This window comes from Gossypium hirsutum, chromosome D09, assembly GCF_007990345.1.
Source record: "Gossypium hirsutum isolate 1008001.06 chromosome D09, Gossypium_hirsutum_v2.1, whole genome shotgun sequence".
In the NCBI taxonomy this organism is placed as follows: Eukaryota; Viridiplantae; Streptophyta; class Magnoliopsida; order Malvales; family Malvaceae; genus Gossypium; species Gossypium hirsutum.
In genome coordinates this window covers 46,176,903-46,195,239 of record NC_053445.1, presented here as the reverse complement: position 1 = coordinate 46,195,239, position 18,337 = coordinate 46,176,903, and the positions used below count along the sequence as shown (strand labels likewise).

At 30.2% G+C, this 18,337-nt stretch overlaps 1 protein-coding gene across 2 annotated transcripts; it reads right to left on the bottom strand.

Annotated features, from left to right (window-relative positions):
* Window positions 1-11,765: 11,765 nt before the first annotated feature.
* On the bottom strand, window positions 11,766-14,910 carry LOC107891008 (protein REVEILLE 8). 2 transcript variants are annotated; one of them, XM_016815631.2, is made up of 8 exons: window positions 14,520-14,910; window positions 13,883-13,940; window positions 13,677-13,800; window positions 13,432-13,590; window positions 13,197-13,322; window positions 12,994-13,103; window positions 12,594-12,653; window positions 11,766-12,340 (listed from the first exon to the last, which is right to left on the bottom strand). In XM_016815631.2, exons 1-8 carry the CDS (start codon window positions 14,684-14,686, stop codon window positions 12,245-12,247), a joined length of 900 nt encoding a protein of 299 aa, XP_016671120.1. In that variant the 5' UTR covers window positions 14,687-14,910; the 3' UTR covers window positions 11,766-12,244. The 2 variants fall into 2 exon arrangements, with proteins under 2 accessions (XP_016671120.1, XP_016671119.1); XM_016815630.2 differs by having other exon boundaries at window positions 13,432-13,593; window positions 14,520-14,857.
* Window positions 14,911-18,337: the final 3,427 nt, after the last annotated feature.

The window sequence follows — 18,337 nt, the reverse complement described above, 5'->3', positions numbered from 1 at the left end:
TTTTCATTTTTAACTTTCCAAGTGATCCATAACTCAACATTAAGATAAGTAAAGATCTCGTGGTCTGTGTCACTAATAGCATCAACTGTATCAAGTCAACCCTGTTGTAACATCCCTTACCCGTGTTCCTCGCCGAAACAGAGTATGAGGTATTACTAGACACAAACACTTGTTATCGTTCCAACTGATTTTTTTTTAACTAAAATTTTGACATAATCCCCTTTATAAATATGTAACCTCACCTGCAAATTTTCAGATCGTAACCTAGCCAATTCCAATGTTTCAACCAACATTTATATTCTCAAATATATTTAAATCACACTTAACATTTTAACTATCATCATTAGCATTGTATAAAATAATTTATCAAATAACATATACTAACATTTAGGCTAAATACTTTGTAACATATAACATCCAAATCAAGTCTTCTATACATGCCATAATTTAGAAATATTGATTACAAAATACCAAAAGTTGTGGATAGTGTAGATGAGTTCCCGACTATTTCAGAATTCTGAGCTGACTGGTAACACTATAAAACAAGGAAAACGAAAGAGGAGTAAGCATATAGCTTAGTAAGTAAATATGTAAACAATAAACAAGTCTTCAACATGTTTCCATAGATACATAATTTAAATCACTTATAAATTCACTATACATTCAAATTCCAGCAAGCTGTTTTTCCACGTCACAGTCACTAAATTATTTTTATCTGAGGCTACAGAACTTCAAATTAAGATCCGTAATTTTTTTCTAAAACTAGACTCATATATATTTTTACCATAAAATTTTCAGAATTTTTGGTTTATCCAATTGGTACATTTTATTCTTTAAATTTTCCCCTGTTCCACTGTTCGACAACTCTAACCTCTCTTCACTAAAAATTAATTATCTCTTAGTAAAGAATTGAAATGGCTTTCTCATTTATTTCCCTTAAAAATATACTCATTGAGAAATTTAAGCATGTAAGTTACAAACCATAATTATTTTTTTACAATTTATAGTGATTTTCCAAATTTGAAACAGGGGATTTCGAAATCATTCTGACACTGTCTTACTAAAATTTAAATATCTCAAAATTTATAACTCTTTTACTTATCTATTTCTTCCATATAAAAATAGACTCAATAAGATTGAATTTAATATTTTATTCAACATTTAATTCACTTTCCACTATTTTTGGTGATTTTCCAAAGTGATACCATTGCATGCTGTCCATACAATTTTTATTGTTAATTTTACTCAATCATGTTTTCTTTGCATTAATTCTCACTTACACTCACATAACACTAAAGGATATTCATAATTAGCCATGCCAATAGCTATTTATCATCAATTATTTACAAATCTTCGTTGTAACACTTGTTCGATATCAACTTCATTCAAGTTTGACCACATATCACGCACATTGCCCACCACATATTCACATTCTTTTACACTTAATCATTTTCCGGTTGAACACTTAGGAATATTATTGGATTCATCAGAAGTTTACACATAAATGCCTCACTTGTAGCAAAAGCTACTTCACATCATTTTTCACATAAAAGCTTGTTCTCGAGCTATTCACTTTCACAGGTCTGCTCACACAAGCTGTCAGTCTTTTGTTACTATTCAGTGCTGCTCACACAAGCTGTCAGGTATCCGAAACATATGCCGGTATACCCAGCCACTAATAGAACTTAAGACCAGCACCCGAGTTCACATTAATCACAGTTTCGCATCACGGGCCTGCTCACACAAGTTGTCAGTCATTCGTTACTACTCAGTACTGCTCACACAAGCTGTCAAGTATCCGCAACATATGCCAGTATACCCAACCATTGGTAGAACTTATGACCAGCACCCGGATCCACTTTATTCATAATTTCACATAGGTCTTTAATGACATGCCACTTGTATCACATTATATTCCTAAGGTTCAACCGAGAAAATTTCTCGCACTTCCTTATTTTGTAAATTTTATTCGATATTCAACCACATATATCATAAAATATATCTTTCGTCCACATATCATAAAATATATCAGGACATAAAATCATAAATAAAAATTAATGCATTATTTACATAAAATCTTACCTCGGTGCAAAATATAGAAATTTTTGCAATTTAGTCTATAATCTTTTCCTTTCCCCGTTTGAGATTGATTCCACGTTCTTCTTGATCTATAATATCAAATTTAACTTATTTAATATTCACATTTATCAAAACACCCCTCGACACAAATTTTAGAAAAATTACAATTTTACCCCTAAATTTTTACATATTTGCACTTTTGTCCCAAAACTCAGAAATTAAATTTCATTCCTTATTCTTATGTTTTATAACATTATGAACACTTTTCCCTTCTATGGTAACATCAAATTCCCACTCTAACACTTACTTATGAACATTAGGTATTTTTATCGATTATGTCGTTTTACTCATTTTCACTTAAAATCGCTTAGCAAAAGTTGTTTAACATAATTCCAAGCTTCATATTCTACCATAAAACATCAAAATAAACACATTTCACCTATGGGTATTTCTCCAAATATGAACCCTAGGTTAAATTATTGCTAGAATAAGCTAAATCAAGTTACTAAAACTTCAAAAACGTAAAGAACATTAAAAATGAGGCTTGGGATCACTTACTATGGAGCTTGGAAGCTTGAAAACCCTAAATATGGCTTCTCCCCTTGTAAAATTCAGCCCTAGCTTGAAGATGGCCAAAAATTGGCTTTTAATTTTGTTTTTAATTCATTTTAATAACTAAATGACTAAAATACCCTTCATTTTAAAAAAAATCCTATTTCACTTATCTCATGTCCATTTTTGTCCAAAATTTAACCAATGGTCTAATTGCCATATAAGGACCTCCAATTTAAATTTCATAACAATTGGACACCTCTAACATGTAGAAATCAACTTTTGTACTTTTTACAATTTAGTCCTTTTGACTAAATTGAGTGCCCAAACGTCAAAATTTTTGAACGAAATTTTCATGAAATCTTTCCGTGAAATTGTTGGCCATAAAAATATAATGATAATAAAATTTTTCCTCGTCAGATTTGTGGTCCCAAAACCACTGTTCCGACTAGGCCCTAAATCGAGTTGTTACACCTGTAGATTTTGAAGTAACGCCATGTGACGCAACTCATCCAATCTGTGTGACAGATGGCATCAAAACCAAACTACCTAGCAAAATTACATTCCCTAAATAACTTATCGATAGTTTCATTATGCTCATAAAATAAAGGACATCCTGAAAGTGCATTAATTGTGCCCTTCTGTAGCTCCATTTACGTAGGAAGATGATTATGACAAAGTTTCCAAAAATAAAAAAAAGTATCAATATCTTGTATTGTTGAAATAGCACAATCCCACTTATTTCTTTGTAATGAAATATATTTAGTATTGTTTGATGACGCAGGTGTAATTTGCTGAGCCTCGTTAAATTTTTCATGTTCTATATTGTTATTTTGTAAGGCACAATTGTGATGATATATTGTGTTGGTAGAATAAATTATAAGGAGATTCTATCTAGTAGGTTAGGTTTTAAAACACAGATTTAGTCTTATTGAAGGCATTTAGAATGTTCGTTGGAAGCTTATAAATTCAGTGCTAATAGGATTATGAGTGATATGATTAAATATCTTTTCATTTTTAACTTTCCAAATGATCCATAACCCGACATTAGGATAAGTAAAGATCTCGTGATCTGTGTCACTAATAGCATCAACTGTATCAAGTCAACCCTGTAGATTTTGAAGTAACGTCATGTGACGTAACTCATCCAATCTGAGAGACAGATGGCATCAAAACCAAACTACCTAGCAAAATTACATTCCTTGAATAACTTCTTGACAGTTTCATTATGCTCCAAAACAAAGGACATTCTGAAAGTGCATTAATTGAGCCCTTTTGTAGCTCCATTCACGTGGGAAGATGATTATGGCAAAGTTTCCAAAAAAAAAAGTACTAGTATCTTGAATTGTTGAAATAGCACAATCCCACTTATATCTTTTTTAATGAAATATATTTGGTATTGTTTGAGGACGTAGGCATAATTTGTCGAGCCTCCTTAAATTTTTCGTGTTCTATATTGTTATTTTGTAGGGCACAATTGTGATGATATACTGTGCTATTAGAATAAATTATAGGTAGATTTTGTCTAGGATGTTAGGTTTTAAGCGGATCTTTTATGACCCTTCCAATTTTTCCTGTAAATTGTAGCTAGTGTGATTTTTTAGTACGATAATCTATTATTTTTTACCCTATTCGCACAACATGAATGGCAATAAAAGTTTCCAAAGACCATCTTCCTTTTAATATTCTCTATGTTCGTTTTATAGTTGATATTCGGAGTTTGTGGTTGCGCCTCCTAACAATGTTGTTTCCAAGTGTTGGAAGGGTCCGACTATTAAAAAGCTTACTGAAAGGTAGAGGTATCTGCATGAAAGGTATCGTTATACACTTTGGTACGGCTAACGTAGTTTGCATAGTAGATAACTCTCTCCATGTTTACAATACTCATGCATCCTAACAAAATGGAGTACAACTTAGCAGGTACTTTTGATCTACCAACACTTTTAATCCGCAAGTACTTTTCTTTTTGGTATTTTCCATGCCTCGATTATATTTAGGATTCGTAATTGTCCTTCTTAACAATGTTGTCTTCAAGATTAAAAGTACCTGCTAAGTTGTACTCTATTATGTTAGGATGCATCGTAGCATGAGTATCGTAAACATGGACAGAGTTATCTACTATACAAACTACATTAGCCGTACTAGAGTGTACACCGGTTCCTCTACCGTTCTATAAGGTTTTTAACAGTCGGTAATCCCTATTCTTTTTAGTGACGTTATAAAAATAACTAGCAGAATCGCTAGATTTTTCGTTTCAATGAATAATCCCGAGGCCTGTTTACATTGTAGGGCATCATTTACCTACTATGCTTGCCGCAAACCTATTCCCCCTTTTGAAATTGGAGCACATAGAGCATTACAATTGCACACATACAATTTCTTTTGTTCAAGCTGATATTAACAGCTCTCCGATGTATCTTATTACTTTTTAGTTTATGAAATGCACCTTTATAGAAGAAAAAACAAAAGATTTCATCTTCTCTAATGATGAAAAAGAGAAGGGTCCACATAGGCAAGTAAAGACAAAACAAGGTGGAGAAACAGAGACAAAATAAGGATAAATCCATGTGCAAAGGCGGGGCCAAAGCTAGGGTCAAAGTGAAGTAAACGTGAGAGTATCAGCCACTGTGGGTCGCCGCATGGTCAACATGTATTCAAGTTTTGGCCATATGGACAGTCGCCATCCCAGAATTTGTCAGTTTCTCAACGGCATCCTCCATCCATCCTATCCCATTTTCCTGCCTGCCTGCCTTTTCCGTTTTCCATTTCCATGATTCCTTTTTGTATCTTCAGTTCTTCTTTACCTTCTACATGTAGGACAGTGTCCTACGGAAATAGGATAGGATCAAATAGATATATATTTTATAGTATAATGTTGATGTTGAGTATCATTCTCAGCTGCTCACACTATCTTTTACAGCCGTATAGAATTCGATTAAATTTATAATTTTTACTTGAATGATATTGAATTATGCAATAAACGTGATCATCGGTGAAATGCATAATTCGTACAGATAATCAAGGGATAAACATCCTATTAAATACAAAGATATGGTTTGCAAATCAGTGTATACAAATAGAGAAAGCAATTTTAGAATCCACTTATTCTAACCAGCCAATTAATTCTCATGTTGATTAGGATAAGATTTTGAGATTATCAAGACCAAATAGAGATCAATATTAAAATTATACATGAATTTTAATAAATATATAATGTCTTATATGAATTTTGATTTTGTGTAAATAATTTAATGCAATTTTCACAAATTACTAATAATATTATCTAATTAACACTATTTTACGTTGATATATTGCATACAAAAATAATTATATTAATCTAATGTGAAAATAAATCTATGAATTCATTTTTTTTAAATGTGTATAGTTGAATCAAAATCAAAATTTTGTGTATACATATAAACCAAAATTTAAATTTTATGTGTATAATTATACTAAATCAAAATTCATATATAAATTTGATATTTATCTCTAAAAAATATTATTGAATAAAGTTTTAATTTTTAACAACACTCATACAAGAAGATGCTAAAATCATAGTGGGGTCAGCAAAAGCAATAGAAAACGGGTAATCCATGATTATAAACATGAAAGTTTTGGAGGGGGAGTTTTATAAAAATTATCTAAAATTTTTTATTATTATTATATACGTAAATAACCTAAAATGAATAATAAAAATGGGTAGAGTCAAAGAAATTGGAGTCACCTACTTGCCACATCAACTAATCATTGGCTGCTAGCAGTAAAAAAAAATCAATTTTTTAGGTGTTGTCAACCACTTATTCACCTATATAAATACCACTTCTAATACCAGTATTTTCGTGTGCAAGAAAATAAGGGTCCGTTCTTCAACCCGACTGAGATGAGCTTTTAGTTAAAAAAGCGCTTTTCATTAAAAAGCAAAGGAGAATGCATTTCATTTTGAGAGCAAAAGGACAGCTTCTTAAAAGGACTTCTCGGCAGATGAGAAGTAGATTTTTTTAGCTTTTCAGCCAAAAAGTCCTTTTGCCTGGTTACTTTACCATTTTAGCCACACCGACGCTGGTTCCCTTTGCTGCTAAACTTCTCTCTGCTCTTTGCTCTTTGCTGGTTCCCCTTTTTAAGATTTCAATCTAAATATATCTAATATTTTAATTTGTTAAGTTTATGTTTTCTATGTTATGTTAATATCTAATATGAGTTATATATTCAAATACATTTTAAAATAAAATAATACAAATGTGTTAAAAACATTAATTAAAAATAAAAAATAATTTTTATAATAATACAATCGTGTCAATATCTAATTATAAATATTTAATTTTTATATTTAAATATTTAAATATAGTTTATATATTCTAATTAAATTTTATAAATAATTAATATTAATTACTTAGAAATATTTAAAATTAATATTATATATTAAAATATTAACAATAAGTTATAATAATTTATTTTTTTATATTTTTGCTAAAATATCATAATATTAACTAATTTGAACATTATTTAAATACATATTTGCTACTTTATAATCTCATGTCTAAAATGGACATTTTATTCTTCAAAAGCACTTTTTGACAGCAATGCCAAACACTCAAAATTCTCAAAAGCACTTCTCAAAAGCACTTCTGAAAAGCACTTCTCAAAAGCACTTCTCAAAAGCAATGAAGAACTGGCCCTAAATATTGGGGAGGTTTCAGTCTAATTGGTGTAATCAATGGTAGAATAATGGTGGAGTCAAATAGATTAGTGTCACCAATTTTATTGTATCAGACTTTTTTAAGTGATTTTTTTTAAAACTCAAATTATTTTTTTATTTGGTGGTGCCCATAGTGAATGGCGTCACCACCATGTTGCCACAAAATAAATAATAATAATAATTTGAGTTTAAAAAAATTAAAATTACTTCAAAAAAAGTCTAACACAATAAAAGTAGTGACGCCAATCTATTTGGTTTCACCACTATTCTACCATTGATTACGCCAAATAGGTTGGCAACTCCCCAAAATTTATTTTTTGGCCCACGAAAATATTAGCATTGGAGGTGGTATTTATACAGGTGACGCTAAATAGATTGTCAACACGCAAAAATTAATTTTTTTAATTCTAACAGTCAATGGTTGGCTGACATAGCAAGTGGGTGATGTCAAGGGTTTTTTACTAAAATAATACAAAAGAAATAAAAAAATACCAAAATAATATAAAAAAATTATTTACCAAAATATACCAAAAAAAACTAAAGGAGGGTAATGGAATGGCGGCACCGATGGTGCCATTCTCATTGGCGGCACCGGTGGTGCCATTCCCATTGGCGGCACAGGACTAAAATGTAACTATCTGCAGTTTCAAGGACTTGACATGCAAATTTACCATTTTGAATTTTGAAAGTGAATTGGTGCCGCCTGTGGGTGTGTCAGCGTCAAAGCTGAAACTTGGCTAATTGCCTTCTTAGCTCTCCTTATTTATTATTTTCTTTTTATTCCCCTTCAACTCACTTTTTTATTTAATAAACAAGCCCTCAACCTATTTTTTGTAGTTAAATAAGCTCTTAATCTATGATTTTTACTCATAAAAGCCCTTTATTTTATTATTAAAGTAAATATATTTTACCTAAAGTAAAGCTATTTAAAAAGTATAAACTAATTCGCATTTTATGTATTATTTTAGTAATTTGATGAGAATAGTTTATTAAATAAAAAATTTACTACATTTATCAAAGGCTTATAGCTATAATAGTCCCTTAAGAAAAAACCAAAAAAGTTACTAAGCCCCTTGACTTAATTTGAACCCAGTTGATCCTTATCATTAACCTGAAAATTAATTAAGCTCTTACACTAATAATTTTCACATTTCGTTACATTAACCATTAAAATCAATTAACGGACCAATTAGATGACGAAATATGACAGGCTGTGATTTAATCTTTCATTTCTCCGATAAAAATCATAAAAATATCTATCTATAATATATATAAAAGCACGAGTCTTGAAAAAACTTTTGAACTGACAAAAATATCCTTTATAGTTAATTATATTACTAAACTACATTAGAATAATAATTTATTAATATTATTATATAATAATAAAAAGTAAGATTAATTAAAATAATAATATATTAATCTGAAATTAATTAATTTGGTCCTATATTATAAAGGCTCTACTTAAAAGAAAACATAATATATTATTAATTAATAAAACTATAAATCTATAAAATCATTGTATATAATTGGATGAATTTAAAATAATAAGAATTCAAGTTTTTTAATTAAATAAAAATATTTTTTATATATAAATACTCTTTATAAATTTAAAAATAATTATAATTTAATAGAAGTTGTGAGAATTATATATTTCAAAATAATTATAATTTAAATTGCAATTATTATTAAAAATATTGTGCTAATTTTAAAATAGAATTGTTATTTAAATAGAACTCTAAGCATAAAATATAGGAAAAAGACAAAAATATTGTGATAATTATAATTATAAATTATTGTTATTAGTTAAAAAATTTGACGATGCTACTTTTATTAAAGTAAAATAGAGTTATTATTTAATTAGAATTCTAAGTATCTTAATTATCACTTAACTAATATTAGATTTAATTAAAGTAAAATTTTTTTACTTAATAAACTATTCTCATCAAATTACCGAAATAATACATAAAATGCGAATTAGTTTATACTTTTTTAAATAGCATTACTTTAGGTAAAATATATTTACTTTAATAATAAAATAAAGGGCTTTTATGAGTAAAAATCATAGATTAAGAGCTTATTTAACTACAAAAATAGGTTGAGGGCTTGTTTATTAAATAAAAAAGTTAGTTGAAGGGGGAATAAAAAGAAAATAATAAATAAGAAGGGCTTAGAAGGCAATTAGCCAAGTTTCAGCTTTGGCGATGAGACACCACAGGCGGCACCAATTCACTTTCAAAATTAAAAATGGTAAATTTGCATATCAAGTCATTGAAACTGCAGATAGTTACATTTTAGTCATGTGCAGCCAATGGGAATTGCACCACCGGTGCCGCCATTCCATTACCCTCCTTCAGTTTTTTTTTTGGCATATTTTGGTAAATAAATTTTTTATATTATTTTGGTATTTTTTATTTCTTTTGTATTATTTTAATAAAAAACCCGTGATGTCAATCTCTTTTACTCCATCGATCTTCACTATTCATTTTAAGTCATTTATGTATATAATAAAAAAATAAACTATTTTTTATAATTAATAAAAAGTTTGGAGTTATTTTTATGAAAAACCGGATGTTTTGGTTTGATTACCTTTATAAGCAATTTTCTATATGCCTAGCAACTACAAGAGGGTATTCATTCCATCAAAAGAAAAATGGGGTTATTAAGGACTGGTTTATATCAAAAACGGTTTTGACTTGCTGCTATATACTGGACAACTCCAAGGCCTATGAGAAGAATAAAAAAGAAAATTAAACAAATATATATATTTATAGAATTTGAGATTTGATTCATATACTTTAAAATTAAAAATTTAATTCTTTTCCTTTTTCAATTTTAAAAATCTTAGCTTAATTATTATCATCGTTCATAGTTTCTGTCAAAATTTGTTAATTAACATGTTTATTTTCTGTTAATCATATGCCACGTTATATGAGTATAACCTAATCAAAATTTAAAGTTGACAAATTTTGACAAAAATCACTTATGATTTTAATGCTTGGACTGAGAATCTTAAATAAAAAAAAGTAAATGACTTATTTTTTAACTTTTTAAGTGTACTAATGTAGGGGCTATTCTAATTTTATCAAAGAGTACGGACAAACAACATATTTTAAGCTAATATTTTTTTTATTTGCTTGTTCTTATATAAGATTTCTAATCATAAACACATAGAAGAGGTACATTTAATAAACTAATACATTATTACCAGATCTGTTCATGGGTCAGGCCCAGTCGCTTGAAAAGTGAGAAGGTTTGGGTAAAAATATAGTCTTGAAAAATGAGTTTAAACAAAAAAAAAATAAGATCCATTTTCTAAACGGACTTGGTCTCAGGTAAGGCTTTTTTTTGTCTGAGTCCAACCCGACTCAGCTAAATTTGCAAAAAGAAAATTTCCATTTTTTTACCGTTTTGCTGCTATTTTCTTGTTGTTTTCTTACTATTTTGCTACTATTTCATTATTATATTACTACTATTTTGTTGTTATTGTTTGGATATTGTATTTTATTATTAATTTTGTTACTATTTTAGAGTCATTTGCTTGTTAAGTTGCACTTATCGTAGTGTTATTTAAGTATACATATTTTTTAAAATTTATTTTCAATTTGTTGGGAAATATTTATTTTAATATTTTTTAGTATTTTTGATGTATTATATTTTCTTAAAAAATTATTACAGGTGGGTCAAGTCTGAGTTTTAGCAGTTTTATCCGCGTTGGGCTAGGGCAAAATTTTAAGCCCATTTTTTGGGCTGAATTGGATCTAAGCCTAGCAAACAAGCTTAAGATTTTGGTTGTACTCGACCCAACCCATGCACACTTCTAATCATTATCTATACATGAATTTGCATGTAAACAAGTGATGCATGTATTACAACATAACTATTTAATAGAGGTTTAATATAGGGATTTATATTTTAGAGTTAATTTATATTTAGTATCTAAGTTTGATTTAGAGGTTCAATTTGGTACCTAGATCACACGACATAATGCGGTCCAATGAATGTTTGGCATGTATGCTCTAGTAAAAAAAAAGTATTTAATTGGAACAAATAAAAAAAATTCACTTAAGTACCAAATTAAATGTTGAACTCATGTACCAAATTGGGACAAAAAAAAATTCAGGTACTAAAATGAATCTTGAAGTCAAACTTAGGTACATAGTATATAAACCCTACATTTTATACCCAATCTTCAAATTGTAATACTTTCATGGGACACTCCTGGAGTTGGACGAGGATAAGGCGAGAATATTGATTTCTTAATCAAGTTGCAAAGAGTGAAGGAGTATGTGGCTCATGATTCTTGTGATTTAAGTGGCTACAGTTTGGCTAATCAATGTGAGTTTTCTTCCATGAGCTCGTGAATATCAGCAACTTGGCGCCATTCATCTTTGTACCGTCCGTCATGCCATAACTAAGGTTATAATTTAATAAACCAATATGAGAATAGATAAGAAATCTATCATATTTTGTCATGGAGATCCTTCTACCTACATTCAAACGGCAGAATCATGATCCTTATTACACATATCTTTGAATTCTCGTACTTCACTTCTATACTAAGCCATACAGCGCAATTACGGCTAAAAGACGGACCTCACAAGAATATACACAATTTATCTGGTTAACAGGTAAGAACAAGTTGACAACCATTCCATTTGATCTTGCAAGATTACGAGGAGCTTGAAAGTTCTTAGTAGAGAACCTTCCTTCCACTCATCGTTTCCAGCATTTTCTATAGGCTGCTGGCTGCAACTTCTCCACCTGGTAAACCTCGAAGGATGCTGCCCCTAATTCCCATCACTCGCTTTAGATTTAAGATAGCAATCACCAGAAAACAGATTCTGTTCTGGGGGCAGCATTGGAGAAGTATAATATGAGAGGAACGTAGTTGCCCGAAAATCCTACATAATAAACACCTTAACACAATATATCATTCATTTGGTTTTGGGGAATAATTCCTTTGGTAACTCCCACCGTGTTTGTGCCAACATCATATGAAGATAGGACCTTCCTCTGCAACAAACAAGGAGAATAGTTAGTCAAACATTTAACAACAGTCTTTCAATAATATATATGTCTATGTATATATTTATTTTCTATTGTTCAAGTAACCCGGAAGGAATTGAAATATAAGTACTCAAGCATTCTAGACAAAATGCAATTTGAAGTGGCGACATACTCGTGAGAAATTTTTACATCGAAAGGAAGAACAAAAACAGAAAGTTGAAAGCAGTTTCTTGGTGTGCAGTAGGATAAGAATACTTACAATTGGCTCAAAATCTGGACTACACAAGTTAACAGTGAGGTTTCTCATCAGTAACAAAACCTGCACAGGATAAGAAAAGGAAATACATACAGTAACTCCATTTAGAACAAGATGAATTTTATAAGGCAGATAAGACACATGAATCAAAAGTCATGTTCAGTTATGTCTTCTGGTTCTATAAGTTTCACCGGCCAATTACAATTTTAAACAGATTAGATTATCATCAGTTTTTCCTAGAGATACTGCTTTGCAAACCTTATTGAGTGGTTATGGACAAAACCGACTGCAAACAAATTCATCTGACAAGTTTCTTTTATGGTTTTTATTTACGACTTCCGCATCATGTAACATAAATTAGGGCATCTCATGACAGATACAATAAATGCAAATTTTTACTTACAGTTTCAAAATTTATGGGATCCATCTCTTTGAGTTTTTGTACGTGCCCATCAGTGTCTGGATCAAAGACACTCCCAATGAAGCTATACACTTCAGCAAAATCAGGTATACCTGCAAAACAAAGATAAAGTTGGCCAATACCATCAAGTACAAACAGAGTAACTGGGGAAAACAATTGATTATGGTATACAGAAATGCAATTACCGTGAAGCATGGACGCTTGTTTCCCTTGCTTTGACATATCGGAATTAGATATTGTTTGACCTGAGCTTCCAATGCCACTAACACCACTGTTACTAATCTTAGCTACGCCCTTCGATCCAATATTAGCTGAATCAGTAACGTTATATGCATAAGAAAATGCTGGAAAGTTTCCTTTAGGAAATCCAATCGTCTACTATTATAACAAAGGAAAAACAACAGAGAGAAGAACTCATGCCTTCCGTTCCTCGAAGACCTGTAAATTCATCTTGTGGTGACATGATTTTACTTGAGGCAGTGTTTACCAGCATGGAAGCTTCATCCCAGGGAGCATATCCAGGTGCAATGGTATTTATCGATGAAGGATAACCCATGGATGCTTGTAATGGCACTAACACTGCTAATATAAGAACATGTCAATATGTAATCATACCCCAAGAATTCAATAGAATATATCATCACAATCCATTCTAAAAACCAAACCATTTTTGGAGGCCTTTTGAGGGTAAGGGTGTGCAGCTTTGCGCTTGGGACGAGGAGGCGGCACATGCGCAATCGTCCCATTCTTTTGAACCTTCAGAAAGTATTTCTGGGCATGACTTCGAATCTGAAAAAGGCAGAAGCAGAATGAGATAAACGATGGAAAAACTAAGATCAAAGACAAAACATCAAATCTCCATTCTTAAAACCTGGATAACTGTCTTTGAACCGACAAAATCTTCAATTTTTTTCCAGTCCCGATCAAACCTAAGTCAGCAAGAAAGATAACTATTTAATAGGCTAACATGAATATTTTTCTTTGACGAAACAATATTATCTCAAACTGGTAATAGACACAAAGAGGAACAAGGCAAGAGCTGCTATTGGCATCCTAAACAAGAAAAAAAGGAAGTAAATGCATTGCCATTGGCATCCTCGTACAAGGCTCAATACAGGAGCTGATAAGGAAGCTTTATACCAAATTCAACTAAAATTAAGCTCCAAAATAACTTGAATTGAAGACCAAATTACATTACCGGTTTCTCCGAAGCATCCACTTAGCAGTTGAAACAAGAAAAGACTCAGTCAAGATTTTCTAAGTTCTAAACTAGCCAAAACAGAAGAATTGAAACTAAGAAACAACATGAACAAAAAAAAAAAAAGACCCCCCGAAAAGGAAACTTTCCCACTAAAGAGGAGATGGAAACTTGGAAAACGAAGAAACAGTAAAACATGGGTTGGGGTACTCGTAATTCACTTTAATTTCACAAAAAAAGAAGAAGAAAAAACGAAAGTTTTCATCTTTAAATATATATAATATAAAGAAAAAAAGAAAAAAGAAGTTACAGTTGAAGAGCTTCAAGGAATTTGTCGTGCTCTTCTTCAGTCCAGCTCTCACGCGACTTAGTAATGGTGTAAGGTTTCCTGACTTTCTTGCCGGAGCCATCAGTGGCGGTGGTGGAAGTGGAAGACTGCGGCGGAGGGGGTTGTGGAGGATTGGGTGATGAGTTCATGTTTTCCTCTGCTTGGCTTGGCTTTGCCTTTTTGCTACCTAACAGTAGACAATATGAGTTATGGCTGAGTTTGGGAGAGAGGTTAGCTCAGCTGTCTGGCTGGTTGGGCTGGGTGATACATGTGGTGAGTCGTCTCAGGACCGTTCAATTAATCGCCTGGTTTCAATTCCTCGTTTCCGCGATTTTCGTTTATGGTCTTTATACTTAATGAGAGGTGTCTTTCGTGTGCGGTCTCATTCGCTATGCACTATCTAATTCAACGAATGGATGAAATTAATGGGTGTTTTACCTTTCGAAATTTATTATTATTATCATTATCATTATTATATTTCATAAAGATGTAAGCTATTAAAATATTAAAATTACATTTTAATTCTTATAAAAATATACAATTTAATTCTAACAATTTTCAAACTTTAAGTTAAAAAAATGATAAATTTATATTTTATTTGGATAATTAAAATTTGTATATGAAAAAAAATCATAACCTTTACTTGGATAAAATATAAAAAAAATGATTGATTATAATAAATTTTTTCAATTGTATAATTTATGTAAAAGAATTAACCCCATATTTCGCATCTTAAAAAGAAATTTCCTCTGTTTTCCCTCAAATCAATGTAAATAACAATTAAGAAAATGAATTAAAGTGAAATTACCAAATTGTTTTAGAAAAGTGAAAGTAGTATTTTCCATCTAAAATTGGGCGCACCGAAGTTCCAATGGAAAAGAAGCAGAGGAATAGGTTGAATGGGTAGCACCTAGACAAGAGGAATTTAAGCCTAGCGCCGCCGATGTTTGAGAAGTTTAAAGTTTAGACCCAAAAGGAAGGTGGGTCCTACCCTCTGAAAGCTACCCGCCAAACTTTCTCTTCCACTAAATTAACAACCACCCAATTTTCTTTTGTGTGTCCCAATTGTCCCCTGTTTTCATTTTATTCATAATATTTAAACCTCTCTCTATTACTTTTTTAAAACCTTAAGTTTGAATTTACATATAAATTATATTGTTGTTTTAACAATTTGACTAAAAATTTTCACATTTTACTTTTTATTAGTAAAAATTCTAACTTTGATACCTTATTAGTTAGAATTTAGTATGCACAACAAATTAAAATATGTTGTAATTTTTTCATTTTTTATAAAATGAAATTAATTGAATTTGTAATTTCTGCTTATAATCTCCCAGTGGTGATGGTATAAAATTAAGAATTATCCAAACTAATAAAAATTTTAAATACTAAAAACATTGGTTATGAGGTTTTTAAGGTAAGGGATGTAAGGACACGTGGTAGAATGATGATCCAATAGCGTGGGGGTGTTAACCAAACAAGGAAAGTCCCATCCATGTGTTGTGTTAGGTCCAGCCCAATCTGCCGACCATTTTAGAGAACGTGCCAATGGGGACACGCAGTGGTTAGTGAAGGCATGTCGGGTCGCGGCTCTCATTTCGCTTAACTTCAAATTAATGATAAATTTTAAAATTATATATGAATTTTAATTACATATTATATATATATAATTTTAATTATAGTTTAAATATATATTTAAATTTTTAATTTGAATTTAATTATATATTTTAAAAAAATAAATATATCAATTTATTTTATATTAGATAAATATAATTATCTATGTATGTAATATATAATTATTCAATGATGTTATATGAATAATTGTGTTAATAATTTATAAAAATTAAATTAAATCGAAATTTCATATATAAAGTTACACAAAATTAAAATTTATATATATAATTACACATTAAACCAATTTTGATATTTATATCCCCTCAAATTATAATATATATGATGTTTGACTACACCAAATCACATGTCTTGATTCAGTCCTAATAAAATATTTTTTTTCAAATATATATTTTTATGATAAATAAATAAAGCAATAAAATTTATTTTTCAATAACGACAATAAAATTTCAATCAAATGATTGAATAAATTGGTTTATCACTTTTCGTTTCAAGGTCTAATTTGGAGAAGCATGGTATAATGTGAACGTAATTACTCATTATTATGGCTTCATTAAAAGTCGAATCCTCCTAGTCCTAGATAATGCCACACGCATTTTTTTGTTGGGATTTTATTCTTAGTCCATGTTTCTTCCACTTTCTCCTTAAAATAATGTGAATATAATTAAAAAGGGTTCGCTCCTTCAATTAACATGGAATAATTTTTTTTAATAATTTCTTCTATCATATTTTTTTTTTGACATAATGTCTAGAATGAAGTATAGCTTCTCTTTAATCTATAAATAAGATGATAATGGACTTCAGTTCACTCATAACCACATCTTTCTATATTGTTAATAATACCTACACTGATCAAAATAAAACTCAATTAGTAAAATGATTTTATTTTTATTTTAAGATAAAAATGATAATCTATACGATGAATTACCATCTATAATTAAGTACTTTAAAGAAACACAATTTTATTAATAAAAAAAAGAAACAATTTTAATTTAAAATATTCCATCCAAATCATGATCAAAGTCCAAAATATAATTAAATAGTTTCCTTTCAACCTTTTAGAGCGCTCTCTCTCTTCAAAAATATACCATGACAAGGAAATGTTGAGAGTTATCACATTTAAATTATATTAAATATTTATTTTTAAAATTATTTATACAAATATCTAATTTATACTCAAATAACTATATAAATATTTTTCCCCCAAAAAATAATCTTTCAAATTTATGAAAAAAAATTATCGATTTAAATAGGGAGGTTTTTATTTTCCAATTGAATTAATAGTTTTTTACCGATTGAGTCTTAGTTCAATTAGCATGGGTATTATTTCCAATGCAGGAGGATGTGGGTTCGAGCGCGCTGAAACACATTACCCTTGTAACAGCCCAGTTTTGGGCCTAGTCAGAACAGTGGTTTCGGGACCACAAATTTGAAGAGGAAAAAATTTATTTTTATTATATTTTTATGGTTTACAATTTCATGGAATGATTTTTTGAAAATTTCGTTCGAAAATCTTGACGTTTGCGCACTCAATTTAGTAAAAAGGACTAAATTGTAAAAAGTGCAAAAGTTGAGTTCTACATGTTAAAAGTGTCCAATTGTTATGAAATTTTAAATTAGAGATCCTTAAATGGAAATTAGACCATTGGTTAACTTGTTGGACAAAATGGACATGAGATAAATGAAATAGGATATTTTTAAGTTGGGGGCATTTTGGTCATTTAGTAATTAGAAGAATTAAAAAGGCCAAAATAGCCAAAAATTTGTCCATCTTCAAGCCTTGGCCGAATTTCACAAGGGGGGAGCCATAGTTAGGGTTTTCAAGCTTCCAAGCTCCATAGTAAATGATTCCAAGCCCCGTTTTTAATGTTCTTTACGTTTTTAGAGTCTCGGTAACTTGATTTAGCTTATTCTAGCAATAATTTAACCTAGGGTTTATATTTGGAAAAATACTCATACATGAAATGTGTTTATTTTGATGTTTTATGGTAGAATGTGAAGCTTGAAATTATGTTAAACAACTTTTGCTAAGCGATTTTAAGTGAAAACGAGTAAAACGACATAATAGGTAAAAATACCTAATGTTCATAAGTAAGTGTTAGAGTGGGAATTCTGTAACACCCCTTACCCGTATCCAACACCGGAATAGGGTACGAGGCATTACCAAA

Coding starts and splice junctions, on each gene's coding strand:
- LOC107891008 (XM_016815630.2), bottom strand. CDS start 14,686: ATGAACTCATCACCCAATCCTCCACAACCCCCTCCGCCGCAGTCTTCC. Junction 13,801..13,882: donor GTTCAAAGACAGTTATCCAG/GTTTTAAGAATG, acceptor TGCCTTTTTCAG/ATTCGAAGTCATGCCCAGAA. Junction 12,654..12,993: donor ATCCCATAAATTTTGAAACT/GTAAGTAAAAAT, acceptor TATCCTGTGCAG/GTTTTGTTACTGATGAGAAA.